A 23,522-nucleotide genomic window follows, 5' to 3' on the forward strand; every position below is an offset into this window, starting at 1 on the left:
CCACGGTGATCTCACAAAATTTCGATCCAACCACTTGTGCCCCAGCGGTCTCTGACGACAGCGCAGCTCTGGCCGACTGGCTCGCCCTACGCCATCTCCTGACGCCGACAAGAGCTCTCACGGAGTTGTGCCCCGTTTTCGGATTCATGCGACCGTGTCCATTTTTCCTTTCTTCTTACTTCCGTATGTGGCTGTCCCTGCGCCTCGCTCTCTCCTTCCGCTCCCTTTATATACCTTTTAATCCTATCCTTTTAGTCCCTTCTTACCCCCTCCCCTCGTGAGCTACTGTTGAGGTGTCGTCCCCTGAGAGACAGCTACGGGGCTCACTTTTCTCTTCTTTTCATTTAAGAATAACTTCCTCATCATTTCTATTACCGCGCTGCACGCAGCGCAGAGCCTCCATTTCGAAAGACGATTCCCGCACTCCTTTTCTATATATACGCCTGCCTGACGTAGCACGCAACTTGTCGATTGGTCCTAACCAGTCACGACGAAGGGCTACAACTTCCCCTAATTGTGAGGGAGAAGGGTGGCGAGGCTACGTGAAAAATTGAAACTAGCTGAATCTGAAGTTTTAACCCCTGTAACTTATTTAATATAGCATGTACATGCAAAATTCCTGCGGCAGCATGTTCACAAAGAAAAAGTGCACAAATTTCTCTTTATAACCATTTTGGATCTCGGGCTTGTTCAATTGCCCTGTAAGGATCCCTTTTTTTCATTTTCGGGGGGGGGGGGGGGGGCACCTGTGGTGGTGATGGTTGTGCATTATCACACTAAAAATAAAAAAGGCTCGTGCTCATGTGCTACTCCATCAATTTAAGTCATCACCTTGGCTCCTCGTTGTCTCTCTATCTCTCTTTCTTTTCATACATATTTCTGAATTTATAGTATGCAGTTATGTACGTCTATAACACACTCTGTTTTATCTATATAGTCCCTGTTTCCCGACAAATTTTCTGAACATCTCCTGCCTACAAAAACCACTGACCAGTTAATACTTCGATCCCCTTTGACACCAATATCCTCTGAAAATTTTGCGCTGTATAGGTACACGCCTTGGTGGGTGGATGGCCCTGAATTCTATTACAGTATGATGAGTAACTCGCCCAACAAGGGAATGCCAAGACAACCACGTACTCGCCACGAAGCTCGTAGCGAGATTGCCCGAGTGCGACCATGAAAGAAAGCAACGTCACCCTGAGAGCACAGACCTACTCGAGCGACGCGCAATCGGGCTAGGAACCTCAGACAATCGAAAACCCTGTACATAAAAGTGGCTACCAAGGCGGTATGTTTCGGCGTTATCTAGGGCAATTTGCCCCAACCATTTCATTCCACCACCAGGTTTCGTACCACATATGTCATGCTCACGATAAAAAAACAAATCTCTAGTAATGGTTCTGGAAGGAAGCGCCCTTTCAGGCAATTTACTCCGTCTACGACCCCATATATATATTCCTATAGCATGATCATTTGGCTTCTCCGCACCACTTGGCTTCTTCGCGAGGTCGATCGAGTAGAGATCTTATACAAAATGGCTCCCATTAGAGGCCAATGTGCTTTCGAGCTTAACCGAAGATCCTGTGCGGGGATGTCACTCAGATTGGGCTTTTGCTTTTTACGCCTGTGTCTGGTGGTGTCGCATGCTCCTTCCAAGCTCGTGTGCTGCTATGCACTGATCAACCTTCGTCTGCACGACTGCACTTAGAATTGACCTATAAACACCGAATAAATATCTTAATCTTGCAGATTGACATGGCTGTCATAATCAGTGAGTGACTTAGCGAAAAATGTACACGCGCTTTTTTTCCCCCGAACTACGTTGCGTGATTACACGTGGAAACTTTGGCTGCGCATTTTTACACGAGCACTCGTTCGAGAGCTACGCTAGCACATTTTTCAAGTGCACTGCTTAAGTTCTCCGGCTTCATGCATTCTGCAAATCAGAGGTCGGTGAGCAGTGGCCCGCAGGGCTTTATTACGCGGTCCCCGACCAACCATTGCCATGACAGACCTCCTCATCTCCCCTCTCCAGCCAACCAAAGAATGTCTCCACGATAATAATATGCAATGTTTAACGTCTCAAAACACAAATATGTATATCTCCACGACTTTTTGCATCTGTCGGTGAGAAACGTTAGTATCGGGGGCATTGCCAAGAATTTTTTAATGAAGAGGGGGGGGGGGGGAGAATCAACTATATGTCCATACGTACGTGAGTTGGTGTGTGCGGGTGTATATACGCAAGCCTAATTGAAAATTTTTGGGGCGGGGGGGGGGGCTAGGCTATGCCCTTGCTTGGTGTAAATATTTGCGTGTTGACTAACAATACTCAGCACGAAAGGTCGCATGGAAAGAGGTTTTACAGCAAAAGCTGTTATAGGAGATCACAACTCGGGTCTCGCATAGCGCCTATATGGTCCGCCGCCGCCGCCGCCACTGCCACCGCCGCCGCCGGTGTCGGTAACCACATCGCGCGATATTCGAAAAAAAAAACCTAGCACCAACGACAGATTAGGGCTCGAACCCGGGTGTCCTGGGTGTCAGCCCAGGCAGACTTGATGTCGGCAAAGTAATCACGTTGTAAAAGTCTTTGATGAACTGCTTACAGCCATTGTAATTGCTGTAGAAATGTTTGACGCACACACTAGAGTCCAGTCCTATATATTCATCTGTACCAAATGACCACTGTTTTGATGTGACACACGCTTTAAGCTCTTCAAGTTGGCATAAGGTTTTTTCTAGAAGCCACAGCTCTTCTCGTGACAAAGTCCACAGCAATTCCCGGATTTTGCATAGAAAACTGTAGAATGACCGAAACAATTCTGAAAGGCTTGAAGAGTCCTTGTCAACATTCAAAGGGCCATCAGGAAAAAGCACCAGCCTAGCAACAATAGCCAGCCTTGGAATGGTGAACATAAGTGCTGGATCATATGTCTCCACCATCTCCTGGGGAACTAACCTCACCTCAATCGCTCTTTGCAATGTTTCTGAAAACAATACCACAACTTCTTGCTGCAAGTGGTATTCCTTGGCAGATTTCACAGGTACCATAGCACTCACATAACTCAATTCAAACTCAGCAAAGAGCCTGTCGAATGTCTTCAATGATTCTTTCAGCTTTTCTGGGTATTCATGCAGGTTTCGAAGGCACTGTTCCCGTAAAAGGCAGCGAACATTGTCCAAAGACCTTGTAAGAGCCCTCGCCAATGGCCTCATCTGAGAGCTCTCCTGCTCTCTGTTCATAATATTTGAGCCCGCAGCAAGACACTCAGCACCAAACCAAAGCAGGCCAGACATGTTTTCCTGCAGCACATCATCGGGAAACTTTGCACGGAAGTCTCGATTCGCTCGAGCATTGGGGATGGCTTCATCCATGATGTCATGGCAAATCCCTAGCACCCTATCCTGACAGACACGAAGCTGGTTGATCAATGCAGAACATCGCTCTGGGTCCTTTCGGCCGTCAAAGCTGTCCAACTCGGTAGCCACAAGATTGAGCTTTTGATCGGCCCAGTATAACTGTGCAAGGGCTGAATTATCCTCCTTCTTCGGTCTGTAGAACCATATTCGCAGGGAGTTCATCATACGGCTCGGCGAATGTTGCTGATCTGCCTTCGCTCAACCCGCCAGCGTTCCGCAAGTCATAATACCTATTATACCAGCCAACAGGAACCGGCTAGCTCGAAACCGTCGCTACTCCCAGTCACGCCCGCACTCGACCGACGGTCCGACGGTTCACGCAGCACGGCCCGAGCACATCTACGTTCGTCCAAGCTCGCCGCTGACTCGCTCGCGGAACGGGACGGGACGACGGTGACATAGGAGGCGGTTGGTCATAAGAGCGGCTTGACTGGCTGGGAAAGTTGGAGGCGACCTGCGGTTGCTGCACACGATTGCAATAGCGTGCTACATGACCAACGCAACCACAAACAAAGCATATGGGGTGATTGTCAGCAGTGCGCCATTGGTTTGCGGGTCGCATCCATGTCGCAGAACGCGATTGGCGAGCCGGCTGCTGATATGAGTGCATGGTAGGTGGCACTCGGGGCACGTGGGTGACGTCGGTATATGTAGGCGGCACAGTTTCTCCGAAGGCCTGGGGTCTGGCGATGGTTTCGGTGTAACCAAGAGGGCCAGTCACAGGAATCGGTGGGGGTGGCCTGGCGACAACTTGGGCGTAACTGAGTGGTGTAGATACTGGAGGCGGCTGGTGATATTCTGGAACGACCTCCGCGATTTCCTGCTGAATGGCTCGGCGGAGGGGAGGCAGAAGTGTGCTTGACGACTGTTCAGCACGTTGCGGGGAAGCAAAGGCCAGTAAAGAGACCTGGCGGGCAACTTCTTCACGCACGAATGACTTGATTTCAGCAAGCAAGGCGGTGTGGTCCGGAAGTGTTGACAAGGCCGAGAGATCAGCGTCACGTGAGGGTTGTCGACGGGTCATCGAGCGCTGCCGTCGCAGCTCCTCGTAACTTTGGCAAAGTGTAATGATCTCTGCCACGGTGCGAGGGTTCTTGGCCAGGAGCATGGTGAAGGCATCGTCGGCGATGCCTTTTAGAACATGCGTGATCTTGTCAGCCTCTGACATGTTCAGGTCGACTTTCTTGCACAAGTCAAGGATGTCCTCGATATAACTTGTGAAGGACTCGCCGGTCTGCTGGGCTCGTTCACGTAAACGCTGTTCAGCTTGCAGCTTACGAACGGCCGGGCGGCCAAACACGTCGACGACAGCGGTTTTAAAAGCGGACCATGTCGGGAAATCAGATGCGTGGTTGTTGTACCACGTGCCGGCCACACCCGCGAGATAGAAAAACAGGTTGCCGAGTTTACCTGCCTCGTCCCAATGGTTGGGAACGCTCACGCGTTCGTACATGGCCAGCCAGTCCTCGACGTCGGTGCCATCCGCTCCGGTGAAGACAGGAGAGTCGCGGATGCGGGGGACACCGGGACATGGCGTCGGCGTAGGAGGAAGCGTTTGCTGGGCGGCGTCTTGGTGCATGGTTGGAGGCACGGTACGGGATCGAAGCTCCAAGGGCATCGAATGCGGACCGAAGGTGTTTGAAGGGCACAGCACTCTCAGCACTCTCCACCAAATTGTTAAGCGGTTTATTGGCGGACACTCAGCGATGATTCATGACAGCGACAGTCAATGCGGGGATCGACTCTCTGCGCGAGCTGCTCTCCTTCTTACGAAAAGGGCGACCCACTAGAAGGCACTGAAGAGGATGACCCACTGTTCAAAGGCTTTACCACAACGTTAATACGACTTATAAAACGTTGTATAACGGCGAAAGAACAAGCAGTCTTCGCACAATGCGAATAGCGTAACGAGTGGGTCGTCCAATGCTCGAACCCATTACACAAGCTTGTTTTTGTTCAGCTATTAACTGTGATGCATGCCCACTTCAGGCATCATTCCTCATCGTCTTCAGCCACTGCACGAACAATTGGCACAAAATTTCTCGCAATAGTTTAGCGGATACCACGCTTCTCAGAAGAATGACAAAAAATAGCATAAAGAATACCACCCCACTACCCTAAAATATTTATAATTAATGCCGTAGTGGGCATAAAGCAAGTGTGCTCGCAGCAGTAACCAAATAAGTGTTTAGAAAAGGCTCCGAAAGGCCGCTTTTCTAGCTTTCACTGTGACTGCTGCTGCGCTTTCCGCGCAGGCGTGGCGTTTTTTGATTGCTTCAATTTATGTTTATAAACTGCGACCTTGCAACATGCGTGCTGAGAATAAACTTGATTGATTGATATTCCAGTTCATTGCATCATCATTGTCAATTCATAGTTTTTTTTTTCGTTTTGTCTGAAAAGGCTCCCCTCCCATCCCCCCTCGTTCACCAATTTCCACTGTGATCTGCGCTATGTCGGCGTCGTGCAACTCGGTCATTCGCTGAAAAGGTTGCCGACTTCTCCACTATATATCATCACAGTTGCTTTGTTTCAATTATCAACCAGAATTTAAGAAGGGAAGCTGGATTGCTCTGTCTTGTTCGTGTAGCGGGGGGGGGGGGGGTATGTTGTAAGAAGGAAAAGAGAAGAAAAGTAAGCACCGTAACTGTCTGCTTATGAGAGCGACACCTCAACAGTAGCTCACAAGGGACGGGGATGAGGAGGGATTAAAAGGATAGGAATAAAGGTAGAGAGAGAGAGAGAGAGAGAGAGATCAGGTAAGCGTAAAAGAGGAGACTAGGAAAGATGGAAACGGTCACAGGAGTCCGAGGACGGGGCACCACTTGCGAGAGCTCTTGTCGCCGTCAGGAGATGACGTAGAGCAAGTCCAGTCGGTCAGAGCTACACTGTCGTCGGAGCTCGGCGTCAGGAGATTACGCAGGGTGAGCCCAGTCGGCCAGAGCTACGCTGACGCCGGAGATCGCGAGGGCACAACCGGTCGGCACGGAATCCAGTGAGCGTGTTCCCCTAGTGTAACGGGCATATGCAGACTACGTATACGTCATGGAGTGTCAGCAGGGGAACGATTCACGTCGCAATTGCAGTTACTCAAAATGTCCGCCGCAGTGACGGGGGTCGGATGCTGACCCCTATAAGGTTGCGGGTTCCGTTCAGGCCACAGCTGTTGTGTTTCAATGGAGGTGAAATGGCAGAGATTCGTGTATTGTGCGATGTCAGAGCAGGTCGAAGAACACCAGATTGTTCGAATATCCGGAGCCCTCTACTACGTCGTCTCTCATAATCGTGTGATAGTTTTGCGACGTTAAGCCCCGGATATTACTGCTATTACAAGCAGAACGTTTCGGTTCACACACACAGTATTTCGTTGTTGAAAAAAAAAAATAACCGTGGCATATCCACGAAGTGAATGATGATGAGTGCGCGTAGCAGTAGGATCATTCGGTGTTACCATAAATGAGCAGTGACAACAGCCACTCATGTATTTGAATGAGCGCCAAGCAGTGTGCAGTTATATACAATGTTTATTGGTCACAAGTAATATGTTGTGTTGAATTGTCAATTTCGTTTAGCCCTCTATGTTACTGCTTTGTACAATTGGATCTAGCCGGAAGTTTGTCAAGTGCGAGGTCTGTGCATGTTCCCCTGGTGGTTGTTGGTAGTTTGCGGTCACGAAATGTATTGTATAGAGTATTCTAAGAATTCATATACTGCACAAGACGGTCGTTGTCCGTGATTATCATCTTCAACAGCGTCAGCGTCATCGTCGTGATGCGTACGTGTAGCGGGTGTCTTGCATGTGCTGTGCTACGATGGCAGCAAGAGAACGTGTGGTTTGTTTGTTTGTTTGTTTGTTTGCTTGTTTGTTTCCCGGAATTGATGGCTCATACCCACTCAGGGGGATTGGCCAAGAAAGCGTAGTGCAGTTTTTCTGTGATCATTTTAACGATGTGTAATTAATTTGTATTATAATATGACTAATGTACGGAAAACCACATAAGAAGAGAGCAAACGAGGAAAAAAAAAATAGAAAAGTCAAGTTGAGAAATTTTGAGATTTCAGGTGTTGTGATTAGCACTCATCTGCGTTTACTTCACTTTGTCATCTAGAATTTTTTTTTGGGAGGGGGGAGTAATAAATAATTCTTATTTGATTGAAGATCACAAAGGTATACGCTTGGTTGCCTGAATATAATTGCAAACGGCATTGAAAGCATCCTTGTGGAAATGTCCCAAAACTGAGGCACCAAAGCTTAGTGTAGTTTCCGCCGTCAATCTAACGCCTATTTCCAGAAATGGAATAACTGGTAACCTTTTTCTAAGTATAGCGTATCGGCGACAATACAAAAAATAATGTTCTAGTGATTCTATTTCTCCGCAGAATGCTCAGAGGGGTGATGTTGTCTGACCAGATTTGTGTAGATACAGGTTTAGGGGAGGGGGGGGACACGACATCGAAATTTAGTAATTAAAACTTCGAGCTTTCTGGACTGGCTCCAGTGTGGTCGCCATGGAAACTTCAGGTGGTTATATTCTGTCCATGTTACTTTTTCTATCGTATCAGTGGAGATCGCTGATTTTCGATATCTCATTGTTTTATAGTGTTCAATATCTGGCAGTATGGATAAAACTGGGCCATCAAGTGAGGCTCGTGCTTGGGAATCGGCCAACTCATTTAATCTTGATCCACAGTGTCCCGGAACCCATAGTAACCTCAGGAGTCTCAACTGCGGGGGTACTAATGTTTTGAATGTCCTTAGAATTCGAGAGTTCTCTGAAGCTCTCAGAGCTGCACAAACTGAAAGAGAATCCGTCATTATGACTGCGTTGTTTTGATTTGACGGAAGTTTTCGAAGAGCTAAAATAATCGCCACGAACTCTGCTTGAAAAACTGGAGTAAAATCAGGCAGTATGACTGAAAAGGACTAGTCAAGCGAATCAGAGGCAATGCCTACACCTGCCTTTTGATTATTTACTGAAGCATCTGTGGCTATTATATATTTTGTTTCTGCATGCTCCAAGTAATCTAATAATATGTTATTTAAAATTTTGAGACATTGTAACCTGACTTTTTGGGGGGAATATATCATCATACTCAATTATAACATGACAATTCGAGTCATTAGTCTCAATTACATTTCTAATGTTCACATTTATACTTTGTAGATTCTTTTGTACAAACATTATCTGAGGTGTGTGAAACCGTGGCCAATGAGCAAGAAAAAAGGCGTCTGGGTGTGCGATAAAAGCATATTGAGATCTTCTTGCCGGTAAGCTATAAATTTTAAAAATGCTTGTACGGTCAAAATGCGAAATCGACAAAGTAGTGTAGGCAGGCGCGCTTCCTGGTATAGTACGTTGATAGCCACAAACCTATAGGGAGTCCCAGACACATTCGCAGTGCTTCTCGCTCCAAGACAACTAGAGGTTTTGTTTTATAAGCAGGGCCACCCGAGAATAGTATGCATCCGAATTCCATGATGGGGCGCAAGTACATCTTGTACAACATTATCAAGGTGTGCCTCCGTAACCCATATTTGCGGTTACATAGCTTGTGCAGTAAGCCTGAAGCCCGCTGTGCCTTGGTAGTTATATACTCTATGAGTGCACCCCAGTTAAGTTTGTCATTATAAATTATTCCCAAATATTTTATAGAGTCTACTTGCTGGATGGGTTCCTGTTTATATAGAATTGAAATTGAAATTGGGTCTGCTAGCGGAAACACCAAGAGCGCACTTTTGTTGCCATTTAACAATAAAGAAATGGACTGCAACCACATTTCTAACATGTTAATATATCTGTAACTTAAGTTCTCTTGAGTAAATATCACAGTCAGCAGCAAAGAATGCAATGTCATGAGCATAAATGTAGACAGTAACTTCTTGATCTGTTGGGATTGTGCTCACTAACGCATTAAATAACACTGGAGATAAGACTGCTCCTTGGGTAACTCCGCGCGTTTGTTTAAATCTAGATGAGGAACATCCATCCTTGACGCAGTAGAATTCTCTTTATTTTAAATATTCTGCCACCCACTCAATAAAATATTGTGGGAAATTCAATCTCTTTAGCGTATTTAACAAAATGAAGTGCTCCAGACTGTCATACGTCTTGGCTATGTCAAGCGTTACTAAAGCAGCGTATATATATTGCCTTATTTTTTGTGCGAGGTGCGAGCTGTATTCGGCTCTCTAAATCAGCGTGGGCACACCAAATAGAGAAATCACTACGAAAGCCGATTTGGTTCGGTTTTATTACTAAATTGTCTGCCATCCAGATACTTACTCGGCTATGTAGGACCCTCTCTACCAGTTTGACCATGTTAGATGTTTGAGAGATTGGTCTGATATTATCGACTGTTAATCCTACACCCGGAGTTTTTAGTATAGGAGTGACCTTTGCTATCCTCCAATCCTGCGGCACCCATGAGTTTTTTAAGGAGTAGTTAATAACATTGGCGACGTCACTAGGAGATAAATTGAACAGAATTTTAATCATGGGTACTGTGATTGCATCTGGGCCAGGGGACGCACAGGGTAAATGTTTAATCACGTTGGATACTTCAATCTGTGTCACTTCGTCAAAGTCAGACTTTGTCGTAGACTTGTGCCAGTTGTTTGGCACTACTGAAGTGAATCTGCTTTCCAGACCTTTACCGATTGCCTCTAAGTAGTGGTCATTTCTTGCACCGACACATTATCCCAAGCTGCATTAACTGGTGATGGCAAGATTTTCCGAGCTCTCATATATCGGAACAGTGCTTTCATACGTTTAGGCTTCGACAGGTATTCATAATGTCCTCTGTCATATCCTTGTTTAGCTTGAGCTACCGTTCTAATAAAGCCCGCTGCAATAAATTTATAATCGGCCCAGTTTTGGGGGGATTGATTATGTAAGAGCTGCTTCCAAGCTGCCTGACGTCGTCTGTGCTTTCTTGTACATTCATCATTCCACCAACGGCTATATAACCTTTTTGTGGATTCAACAGTATACATAAATTCGGCTCTTTTATAGGATCTTTTAATGACTGCGTTTATCTTCAGTGGTTTTGTATCATCGCTCTCTTCCGAGTGAAAGGCTAATGCTGACTTCAGATCATTCTTAAATTTAGTGTAATTTACGAATACTCTTACATTTGAACAAGATGGAATTATCGGGCAAGAAATTTCAAAACTTATCGCTAAGTGGTCACTGTTGGTGCCACAGTCCAGCACTTTCCAAGAAGAAGTAGTAATGGCCGAACTGACAAAACTCAATTCTAAGGCTGACCTGGAGTGATTACGAATAAATGTGGGGGTTCTGACGTTGTGGCACTTAAAGTCATTAGCCATATTCCACTCCCACAAGCGTTTTCCACTCAGATCAGTTGTAAAACTCCAACTCGTGTGGTGGGAATCAAAGTCTCCAACTAAAACTTTGTCCTTGCACCACGACTTTGTAGCTAGATCCAAACTTCGTGTGTCTTGAACTCCCTCCGGAAAATACATATTAACTAAGGTGAAAGGACTGCAGTTGGGTAATGTATTGTCTACTGCCAAAATTTCGCATTCTGGCGACATATTTTTGTATGAACATTTGACTTTCATACTAATTCTATTATTAATAAATAAAGCTAGACAGCCACCTCTCGATGGACAGTCTAGTCGAAAAGACCGGAAGTTATTTAACTGGAACAAATTATGTACAGATAGCCATGTCTCTTGTAATGCTATAATATCAGGAGTGAATTTAAAAGTCAAGTATACCAAATCCGTAGATGCAGAATAAATTGATCGGCAATTCCAATGGAGAATCTTAAGCGACCCTATGGTTTCGAAAGAGCTGCTCCCACTACAGCTTTATTTAGAATGCTTTCTTTCAATAAATCTCTCTTTGAAAGGCTCTCCTTTTCCTTTAAGTACTTTTTGTTCTTTGTCTGATTTGGTGAGTTAGAGGGGATCTAGATCACTTCAGGGACCTAGGGTCCAAATCCATGTCATCTGAATCTATTCTATCTGCATCTTTGTCCTCACTTTGACTGTATATCTACTGCAGAGGGTGCGGCAGACGGAGAATATACGATGGTGCGGTTTCAAATTTCTCATTTTGGCTGTGGACACCTATTGCAGATGCTCCTGCAGACGGATAATACGATGGCGCAGTTACAGATTCACCGTCAATTATTGGTCGTCAACTCTCAACATGTTGGGATACTATGCCTGACTCTCACGTTGTACCAAATACGCGAGTCATCTGGTTAGCCAAAATTTGAGATATAGAATCACAAAGGTTAGAAGCCAGTCGTTCCATGACTTTTTCTAGAGCCTATTTTACGACCTCCATGATATTCAGGAAAATCGATCCGTTCATCATTCGAGATATGTTGTGCTGCAACACTGGCATACCGCTGAGTTCTGGCCTGTATTTCCTCTATGGCTTCTCGTCGTGAACAGCGTTTACACCCTATAAATTCAGAAATTTGTATTTCTCAAGCCTTAGCTGAGCAATCAGGACTATCTGCACAGTGTTGTTCGTTGCAGAGACAACATTTCTCTTCTTTAGCTTTGCAGTCAGTTGTTTTGTGGTTGTTGCCACACACCTGGTATCTGAGTTTGGACCTGCATCCTTTAATAGTGTGACCGTATCGCCAGCACTTCGTACACTGGAGTGGTCGCGGTGATAGCGGTTCCACTTTGTATATTAGTGGCCATGCCTTGATTTCGCTTGGGAGATTCGCTCCAGCAAAGGTTACAATTACTGACTCAGTCGGGATTTTCTGGTTCTCTACCAGTCGTGCACACCTATAAAGGGAGATAGCACCGGTCACGGCAAACATCTCTAATACCTCAGACGGGGTCAAGTTAACATCGACACCGCGAACAATACCTTTCACACATGCCAGATGTGGGGGAATAAAGGCGCTCACCGGATTGGTCGCGAAACTCGAGCACTTCAGTAGGTCTTGGACACAGATCTGATCAGATGAAAAACATGGAATACCACCTCTGCTAAACTGGCGGACCTCTGTGATGCTGTGGAAGTGAGACATCACAGTTCTAAGCTCCGCCTGGAGCACTTTCGGATTCTTCATCTGAATGAAGCCGTCATTGCTAGGGATGGGGGCCACAGGAACTGCGGGAATTCCGTTGCGCAGAAACTGATCCACTGGTATCTCCTGTGGCGGAAGTGAAGTAGACCAGAGGAAAGCCCTGGTCCAGGGGAAAACAGCATCTGAGTGCTCTTTCTAGCGCTAAAAGCGCTTACTTAGCTGGAAAAGTACTACAGGAACACCTAATAAAGACAAAGAAACCACAGCCACTACACAAGCTTAGGCCAAAACCCTAGAGCAAGCACGACCAGCTACTTGCGCATTCTGATGATGATGATGATGATGATGATGATGATGATGATGATGATGAACCTTTAGCTTTGCTGGCACTCGCCCACAAAGGGGGATCGGCCAAGAACCGGGCGGCAGGATCATCAAGTGTGCTAAGTCAGGCATTCAGGTAGTCTCGTAGCCGTAAATAATAACAATAGGCTAACAGGGTCATCTCTTTGTTGCCCTTATGTACTCGCACACAGCAGAGAAAACCTCCCTGTGGCTATAACCTAATGTAATCCCTCCGAAGGATAAAATTAGTTCCACGTTTATTTTTAAACCTAGCTTCTCAATTGGTTCGACCAGGTATCTTTTCCTTTGATAAGCATAACGTTGACAGGATAAAAAGAAATGATCTATTGATTCCAATTCCTTGCAAAAGAGACGCATTCTGGGTGTGGTCTGGAACGCGCTTCTTCTTCATCGTCATCAACATCGTCGCCATCGTCAGCGGTGGCTATACGGCGCACAACGCCCACGCCAACGGACAAACCTCGGCCCCAAGGAGCTTCGTCCCTCAAATAATGCGATCTCACACACTGGACTGTGTTTCTTTGAGCGCGTGCTCTACATCCTCCCTTCCATCGGACGTTGTAGCGTCGAGAAGGTAACGGAGTCAAAACGAAAGCTTTTATTATTAAATCTGTCAAAGTAGTATAAAGAACCACTCGACACACGTTAACTTAACAAGTGCATGATTCGATGTTTCACCAATAGCGAAAGAGACACACCGAGGGAACACTTGCTGGCCTATAGGTTCACAATCGGAGTGTCAAACGCAAGCCTATTAGCCACCAAACAAACGACCATTCTATAGAAGCCCTCATTGCTCTGTTGCACTCTCAGAATCGAGCGCATAACGCTTAAGTGCCGCAGAGAACGCCGGTGCCTCAAATGTCGTACACATAGGCTACATAGGCGCACGCTAGAGATGGCAATGGTCTGGGAAAGAAAGAAATGGGTAATAAACTGTAAGAAAGAAAGAAATCACGAGCGAGAGAGGCTTCATGGCTGGCTGCCTGACCGCGCGTGACTCGGGTGTGCCTTGCGGAAGATATATGGCGATAGTTGGAAAGCGCCGGAAAAGGATAAAAAAAGGAACACCAGAAGCTGCAGCTACCGGGAAAAATGGCGACCATCATCAACGGTGCCATTCCCGCCAGTGCGCCGCCCTCTTTTGTATAACTGTCTTCTTCCCAAATGTCCCGTACGAATCTCTCCTGGCTGTTTCTCTCCTTCCTCAAATCTTTCTCATTCATTTTCCCAGCGCTTACTCCTCGTTACTGCTCGACAGACTCCTTCCGACTGTCCCCTGAAGAGCGTCCTTTGTTCCCGCGGCATGTCCCACAAGGGACGTCTTTTAATCGTCCGGTGTCGTCGCGCGTGACAATGGCGGACAAAGTTGGCCCTTTGTCTCTCGCGTTTTCCGGTTATGAGATTTTCTCCGCCTCTCACATGCTGTCCCCTTGCACTGTCGTGGGCCTCCTTTTCTGTAACTTTATTTTCCTCCGTCATTATGGGAGTCTCTGACACCGTTTCAAAGTGTTGTGCGTGATGATTTATATACGCTGTAGAGATACTGTATACCTGTTTGCTTCTTTCAGGTTTCGCAACACCAAACGCGGAGGTGTCTGTTGTGAACAAAGTGGGATAGCTTGTTTTCGACTGCTGGCTTGTATTCTGGTAGCCTGCGCAGTTGCCCCCCTGCGGGAGCCACCTTTCATGAGCCACCATAGATGAGCTCATGATGTGTTTTCCATCCGCCTTTTCATGTTCCTGTGCTGCCCTCTGCCGTTTCGGCAAAATTTTGGTAGAAGCCGAGACTAGAGTGAAATCGCTAGAGTGAAATATTCAGAAATCATGACGCATTTGGCGACTTTACCGCTAGAAGAATGAGCGCAAGCTTCGCGACATCATGAAAAAGGCATATCAGATTATGCAGTACTGACCCTGCTGCAGGGGAACGGCGTAGTACTTTATACTGTGAGCGCTGACTGTAGTTCGTCCTCTTTACCTGTGCATACAAATACCCGTCGTCGTCGTCGTCGTCATCATCATCATCATCATCATCATAATCATCATCATCACCATCGTTTATCTCGCCAGGTGAGTCCCGCCTTTGACTCGCGCGCCTGCGTTGTAAATACAAGAATCGTACCGTCATATACTTGACGTCATTTCACATGTGGTGTGGGTGCTCGGTGCCGCACACAGTGCCTCAGCTAAGTACGCTTAAAATCTAGGCATGGATTACCATACGCTTAGAGTCTAATCGATAAAATGCCAGGATTCTCTTTCTTTTTTACTATAAAATGGCTTATAGTTAACTGTAACAGTACAACGTTATTCCTCAATTGTCGTTCTAATGTGCAAAAATCCATTTAACGGAAGCGTAGATAGCGGCAAAAAAAAAAAAAGTCGAAACGAGGTGTTTTAGGAAGACGCCACCATGGTGTGTATACTTACTCCAGCCGATGAAATTAAGACGGTTCGCGTTATGGGAAAATAAAATACCTTAATACTGCGCATGGGCACATGCCGGACAGCACCTCCGTAAGCGGTTTTAGTCCAACACCAAGCTTGAGAGAATTAGTGGCTGAAGTATGGTTGGCTGATTGTGGTAAATTGCATGCCGAGACGGCACACAGAACAACCCGCACAGCACGTGTATAGGCGAGCGTTGACTCGCAAGCATGTTTATCGCGAAACACTTTTCTACGTTCATTGTACAACCAGCATATGCAAATCACACGACCCCAGAGAATACATATCTCCAGAATACATAATAGAACTCTGAAAATTTGCGGAGTTCTTAGTTAAATGGCAGAATGCGTGGCCGGGGCAACGCAATATAGCGTAGCATTCTTCCAAGGAACTTATCGTTCCTTTCTGCCTTCTCTCGTGTATAGCTTCGACAGGTAACACAGGAAATAGTCACATGTTCATCAAAATCAATGAAATGTAAACCTACATTTACACATACTAAAGAACGAAGAGAGAATTTTATTTCATTCTTTACACGTGTACATATACTGGCACAAAGTTCCTGGAAATTCGCAGCACAACCTCGTACGGCAGGGCAGGGATGCTCGAATGACGCGGTTTCGGCTGGAAGCGTGTAATCTGCAGCCGCGATTTGCACGCCTCGTTAAGTGAGGTCGTATGTAGCACGTGTATCGGGTTTTGCAGCCAAGGCACCTCGAGCAAATTTGCTGTCACTCGCCCTAATGAAAACCAGGGACTGCATCCATGACGGTCGCCGGAGAGAAATGAATGACTCTACGACAACCGTTTCTTGCAAGAGCGGGTGTGCCGTAGAGACGACGCTAACAAAGAAGCTTAAACGAAAAAAAGTTTGCAGGGGAAGTAGCACAGGCGAAGAGAGGGTGGTGGAGTGAAATGGGGTGGGCAGGATGCTTGAAGTGTCGTTGGAGTTCCGCTTACTTCGGTGTGCACTTTTTTTTTTCTCCAAAGAGCGGGATCTTCTTTGTAAAAGCCTCCGCCGCAAACGAGCTCACGATCAAATTACGTTAGATTACCATGCCCACATCGCTACCATTCCGTGTAATGGGCTTCGATTTTGTATTCGTTTTGTCTGCAGTACTAATTGCCGGCAAAACCTCGCAATTTTATGCCTCAACATCTAGATTCGTACTGCATATTAGCCGCGTTCTTTTACATTCACTGCTTTTCTTTCTCGACTGTTTCGGAAGAGACAAGCATACTTTAATTAACCCGCGAAATCAGTACGCTAACGAACGATATTAACGTCAATTCTATCCTCTGATACACAGGGAAACATTACGTTGAAAAAAAGTTACCAGAAGGAATGTTCCGTAAGAGCTCGCTACGGCGACTCTCCATATCCGTGTACGGCAATTCAACGCAGAGCTAGAGAGCTGCGCGGTGAAGGTGGAGTTGGGTGGACTGGTGTGCAAGCCATATACCCGCCGCTACAAAGCCCCATTCAATAAGCACGAGCCGCAACGGACAGTCCACTCAGTGAGCTCTTACATTATGTCATGTTATGCAGGACACGTCAGCCTGAAAACGCTGTTATAATGCCACCGAACTTTGTTACGTAACGCCGCCGAGCTTTGTCGCGCTTTCTGCGCTCCACCAACAAGGAGCAAAAATACAAGCTGCAACATTTACCATAACGCCCACACTCAAGGTTCCGAAAGGTTCAATGCCTTGAAAATGAGCCCCGATAATAATCGCCACATTCTGCAATCCCTAAGTGAACACGTTTAATCTGATCCGAATCGACTCATTGCTTATATCTAGTTTGGGAGCGTTTCTTCGGACGATAGTTACAGCACGAGAACAGAATGACGACACAGAGACAAAAAAGACGTCGTCGTTCTGTTCTCGCGCTATAACTATCATCATGTCATACCAATTAGCCCAAGCTGCCACACTTCGAAGTTTCTTCGGACTGCGGTCCTCATCATCAGGCTGCTCTGTGAAGGCCCTACTAAAACATGAATCCGCTAGAATAAGACCATAACCATGGAGGGAGGCAGTGCGAAATACAAAATAAGCAAAAACCCCGATATGATTTGAGAGACGTCGTAGTGGAGGGCTCCGGAAATTTCAGCCATCTCGCGTTCTTTAACGTGCTTTGACATCGTAAAACACACGGGCCTCTACCTTTCGCCTCCATCGAAATGCGACTGCCATGGCCGGAATCGAACCCGCGACCTTCGGATGAGCAATCGAGAACCTTAACCACTCCACGGTGGTGGGCTGAATGCACTTAGGTACACACATTCAGAAATAGCGCTACATAGGGTGCGCTCGTTTCCCAATCGGTTGTCTCTACTGCACACGTTTACTTCGAAGATGCTGCAAACGTTTATATAGCATGTAAGAGCTGGCGTACGCAGCAATCACCGAAAAATCTGCTCGAAAACTTGCTTTTCCAAATTCCCCACGCAATCAGAATCATCCACGCACTCCATTGTGAACGCGCCTTTTTGCCCGCACGCTTTCTATCACCCTTTGTCGCCTGATCGGTATCACGTCTTAGCCATAAACCGTTATGTTCAACATGTTCTCCCAGCTGAAAGATTCGCTTGCATTAACGGCGCACATTTACCTGTCATCCGGCATTAAATATGAGCCACGAAGTAAAAGCAACGGTTTAGCCCTCCCAGTGGCGTTGCAGAAAGTGATACACAGAGCCCGTGCCCACCCCCCTACACAATTTTTTTAGCCATGGCATATAGAGTCCGAATTAATCAACACTCAACCACATCTGCCTGCCTGGCCCCCACTTCGTATTAAAGCGTGTATCCCCCAAGAACATTTCTGCCTACACCCCGACTCCTTGTTTGCACAGCAAAACACAGTTGGCCTCCTGTTTTCACCTGTTCTCACCTGTTCTTTTGCTTTTCCTGTTTTCACCTGCTTGACGTCGGCTTACACAGCTTTCAGCATTAGAACGAAGCCGGCAAGTGATAAAGTGGAATCGTCTAGCCGAGCTTTGACTTCGCCGTTCAGCTGTGTCTCGTCACCGTCTTGTAAGGAATATGGGCGTGGCTTCCCGCTACTTTTATTTTACTTTTTGTTTTTAAGAAGTCTTCCGCCGAAATAATTAGTCGCAGATTCACTCCACTGACCGGCTAAATGGCAGCTGACACTCGAGCCCCGCGACGCCATTGTGGAGGGACCAGTGGCAGTGACAACCCTCCCGGCGTTCTCGGAACATTAGCAGAAGCGTTACCACAGACAAGAGTCAACCAGGCCACCGTATACTCACATCTCACTTTACTTTTCACTACGCGTGCCTCAATTCATCTTTTACTTAATTTTTACAGTGCATTACTCATTCAAGGACCCCGCCATGCAGGAGGAAACAGGTGGCGCTCATGCCTCACAGGCGGTCGCTTGTGGTGTTACTGCAGTTGCTGGCGTGCCATGTTAGCTGAGCGATTCGAATCCAACGAAACGCAGACAGCCTGAATGAGATTACTATTCTTGATTGTTTTAGTTTTGTCACAGTTGTTTCGAAATAAGATTCGTGTTAGATCTGCCGTGTGGATGAGAGAGAGATACGTTCGTCCGGCATGGAATCGCTCAACAGATCTACAAAATTGAGCTCCTGTCTTTCATCTTTTTTTTTTTTTTGTACATTGACACGAGGCTTTAGAAATCATTGATAAGAAATGATAACAGCGACAAGAAGCTTGAGGAGGAGGAGAAAAACTTCATTTTAACAAAGGAGTTTGGAGCACGCAGTCTCCAGGGCCACCGCAAGATCCTGCTGCGCTGAAGCGCTCATTTCGAAAAGCTATTGTTATTGGAGTATTCGTAGCGGTAGCCTCTCAACACTACTGTATTCACAGGACGACGCAGAGATGCATTGGAGAACGCGATCAATAAGTGAAGGAGTGGGGCGCGGTTGGGGATCGTTTTCTAGTGTCGCCGTCACCCCCGAAGAAAGCCGCGCCGCAAAGCCCACCGACCGGTGGGTGCGCGCCTCCGTGCTGGCGGCGCTCGTTCAAAGGTGGCTTCTTGTGTTCGGAGCAGCCGGCGAAGGGACCTTGCGGTCTTTGTGCTCCACAGACAGACACACACACCCACGCACGCGCATTAGGCGTCGTCGCGGCCATCGGCGAGAGATAATAAGCGCGCACCGGCGGACGCGAGCCGCGGTGCCGGTGTACGATTTCCGCCGACGGGTCGGCGACTGCACGGCGACGAAGCCGAGCGGATGAGCGGCCCAACAACGGAGAGTGCTGTTCTCCATAGCGCGGTATGGGGAGGATGACAGAGGGACCGTTATCTGGCCACAGTATAGCCTCGCGCGCCCGTGTTACGACACTAATGACTGCGCTCTCTCCCTCTTATATCTCGGTCTCTTTCATTTCACTCTCTTATCTGTGCACCGTGTACGTGTCACGGGCTTCTGAGGGAGCTCGATCCATTGGCGGTCCTCTCTTTGGGTTGCCTTATCTTACGACCGCATGCAGAGTAATCTGAGATACGTAAGGTTGATTAAAAAAAGACTAAGAAAGAAAGGGGGGGGGGCGTGACCCAGAATGAGAAGAAAGGGACGTGCACTGCGGGGAAGCATGAAAACAATTGAATAAGTTCTCACTTCTTTTTAGTCACATATTCAATAAATTAATAAGAAACAAACAAATAAATAAGTAATTAAATAAATAACACGTGATGTAACGTCAGATTCGGCACATTTTTACTTCTTTTGTTTTTTATATATAACAAATCTACGGCATGCTTTCATGTTCAGTCTTGGCTTACAGAAGCAGCGTATACCTGCCAGGACCCGTGATCCCAACCCAGACCTATATACTGGTCTGCCGAACACTTTTTTATTTGTCAAATGAGCGACGGGCACAACTTGTAGGTAGACATACCACAACGCACACAGTGGAGGACAAGGCAAGTTGGCACGGTTGACGCAAGAAAAGGTAATGATCAGTAAATAAAGAGACGGAGAAACATTAATACAAGGAAGCGAATAAATTAGAGGGAATAAAGAAGTGAATGAAGCAAACTTAAACGACATCAAAACAAAATATAGCCCGTTGTACACGTGTAACTTAATCATCGCGAGTGTGATTAATCCTATGTTTTGCCATCTGCTCATTGCATCGCTGCTTTTTCATTCTTTTTTTTTTTGCATAAGATGTGCTCGAAACACCAGGATGTATGGTTAAGGGTGGCACACTGTCACTTTGCTTGGTGCTTGCATTGCTCAGTGGGAGCAAGTAACGCAAATTAGCGTGAGCATGTTGCAGACGAATGTGTTTATACACGCATGAAGCACTCGTGTGTGTATATTCCGCGCGACAACATTCTGAAAAAGAAGTGATTAAAAAAGCCCCCTCCCCCGAAAAAAACAATGTTAAAACCCTACGTATATAAAAACAAAACAGAAACTCGTGTTTTTCCAAAAGCGAATGCAACGCACCCACGCACGACGTGTCGACGGCTTTGGACACAAGTCATTCATCTTGGCTCACAAATAGTTTCCCAAGGAATAACAAGAAAAATTAGGATCTTTTTTTCTATTTCTCTTTCTATACCATCTAGGACAAATATCCAGTGCTTGCCAGTTAGTTCTCTCGCATTTTGTTTTTTTGCTGCTTTCATCGGGCGGCCTTCTTTTGGCCTCAATCATCGTCCTCCGAGAAACGACGAGGACCAATTTGTTCCCAGCGCATGGTCTAAGAAACTACCCAGTCACGAGGACGAGGCCACGAGAGGGCGCCGCTTGAAGAATGAACCATGGTCCACGACTTGAAGGACGGTGACGACGCGAGCCTGCAGCCGACCCACAACGGCACTCGTCCAAGACGACCGTCGATGTGTTCCCGAACCGAGAAAGCCGAATACTCCATACAGTATAAGGCCTTTCGTGGGCCGCGGTCTCGCCTGTCAAAGGCACCGCCGACCCGCCGGGGTCGTAACGCGATCCCCTTTTTCTTTTTCGGCGAGATCAGCACGCGCGGTGGGGACCTCAGACCCTTTTCGTCGAAGGTGCTGCGCTTCATTTGGCGCGACCGACCGCGAAGCGCAGGTCTACATGCGTGGCGTGCGCGTTTGCGCGAGAGGAGGAGGGGGAGTGAAGTTTGGGGTGCGCTGGAAACGCGTGGTCATATACACTTATATATTATATATGCTTATAGCAACTGGTGATATTTTGTTGCCGCATCTCTTCATGCAGTACACTTCGGTCGTGTTTATTTTCCATTTCCCGTTCTTCTCGGTATCAGCGTGAAATTGCAGGTCACCAGGAAAACTGCACCGATGTTCGTTTTTGTTTTTGTTTTTCTCAATTTTTTTTTTGCTTGCTTGCTCATTCGGGAAGATAAATTACAAGCGGAGAATAGCGAGAGTGAAGGCGAAGTAATCACATTGCATTTTTTTCGGTCCCACCATTCCACTAAATATATCTATTTTTTCTTGTCATCTTAATGACTGGAAACTATTCGCTTTGCTATACATGCTCAAACATAGTAAAGCCTTTAGGTTTAGCAAAATGTCTGTGAAGGAGGATGCGACGACTTGGTGCGCCAAGGCGACATTAAACAATGGGTAGAATTTTGAGTGCACATTTAGCCTAGTGGTAAAATTATTTTTAATGCCAACCAAAGTACTGAGGAAGGCACCAAGTCGGTTTCCAAGCGTCAGGTTCTTGCGTATTCTCACGTACTTTGGCTCGAGTTAAAATAGTTTTCCCAGTTTCCCTATCAAACCATACAGACAAGAGTTAAAATAGTTTTCCCAGTTTACCTAATCCAACCAGACATACATCTTTCGAATGTTTACATCCACATTTAGCATCGCTAGAACTTTGTAAAAATGAACGCCTGGGAAGAAGGCATCTGATGGAGGAACTTGCTTCCACCTCGTGCTCAATAATAGCTTGAGCTGTGAGAGAAGAGAGAGCTTAAAAAATAAAACAGTCAATCACGTCACGCATTGCCCACCGCCCCTATAGCCGTCGGCCGCAATCCCTTGAGACACGGCAGCATCAATGTCTTGACTGATGATTCCTTGAGGGACGTTGTGGTGTGGGCTGCGGAGCAGGGCTTCGCAGTTCTCAACGTAGTTTATGTAAAAATTAACCGCGATTCATAGCCATGTACAAGGAATTTTACTTTAACTATTCGATACGTTTTATTATGAAAAAATGTGTATAAGAACTTTCCGCATAGACGGAAACTGATTCGTGTACACGCCACCAATAACCGACAGACGCATGTGGAAGGATATTTCCGATATTCAGCGCATGCATGCAGCGGTCCTTTTTGTACAACGGCGTCCAAGTTCACATTTGCGCTGTTGGTAACTGTGCACTTATATAGCTGGGCCAAGATGGCATTCTATATAGAAAAACTGTCGGATATATACACTCGACTTTCGATATTGGAAAATGCCATTGCTCCAGCTTCCGTTTGTCGTCATCCCACATTCGCCATTAATCTATTTGACATCACGCCTTCGAAAATCATTCACTTATACTTGTCTTCTTTGGCAGTCGCAGTGAAGCCGACACACAATTCACGCAAATGCTCTGCGACCTTCAACGCACATTTACTGGCTATTTATACTAATTTGTCCGCGGAGCCTTTCTTAAACAACTTTTCAATTGTGATATAGCGTCCGTAGAAGCGGCAGAAATTAGGAATTTCATTATTATCACGCAGGTATAAAAGGTGCTTGTGGTTTATTACATCACCAGCGCTCACCTTTATGGGTATACGATATAGAATCATCTACGCGTTTACAAATTACGCTTCTGTCTTCCTTGGGTGGCAAGTCAAAACGACGGCACGCGATACAAACACAAAGACCTTGTGAAGCAGGCGTTAATGACGCTCTGTCCGTGTCATCTCTTGTGATTGTTTTTTTTTTCGTGTGTTGAATTCAATTTTTAATTTAATTATAAATGGCGCATGTTGCACCTTATCAGATGTTAAGGGGTGAACCGAATGGTCAGAATCAATACGCTGCTTTCAAGTACAACTCTTCGCACCGCAACCTTTGTTCGAGTAATTAAAAAAAAACTATAATTACCTCGTTCTCAACATTATCTTTTAGCACATCTTGATGCTTTCTCACTCCGATAATCTATCTATCTATCTATCTATCTATCTATCTATCTATCTATCTATCTATCTATCTATCTATCTATCTATCTATCTATCTATCTATCTATCTATCTCCGGAGAGCAACTGGAGCATAGACCCGGATATGC

General features: G+C 46.2%; 1 protein-coding gene across 1 annotated transcript; it reads right to left on the reverse strand.

The window, feature by feature from the left end:
* Window positions 1-2,517: 2,517 nt before the first annotated feature.
* LOC119178442 (lateral signaling target protein 2 homolog) lies at window positions 2,518-3,603 on the reverse strand. Its single transcript, XM_037429647.2, has one exon. The coding sequence runs from the start codon at window positions 3,589-3,591 to the stop codon at window positions 2,518-2,520; it is 1,074 nt and encodes a 357-aa protein (XP_037285544.2). The 5' UTR covers window positions 3,592-3,603.
* Window positions 3,604-23,522: the final 19,919 nt, after the last annotated feature.

The sequence above is a fragment of the Rhipicephalus microplus genome, chromosome 1 (assembly GCF_043290135.1).
Source record: "Rhipicephalus microplus isolate Deutch F79 chromosome 1, USDA_Rmic, whole genome shotgun sequence".
NCBI classification, from domain to species: domain Eukaryota; kingdom Metazoa; phylum Arthropoda; class Arachnida; order Ixodida; family Ixodidae; genus Rhipicephalus; species Rhipicephalus microplus.

What these genes read in the sequence shown, in the direction of transcription:
- LOC119178442 (XM_037429647.2), bottom strand. Translation starts at nt 3,591, where the DNA reads ATGATGAACTCCCTGCGAATATGGTTCTACAGACCGAAGAAGGAGGAT.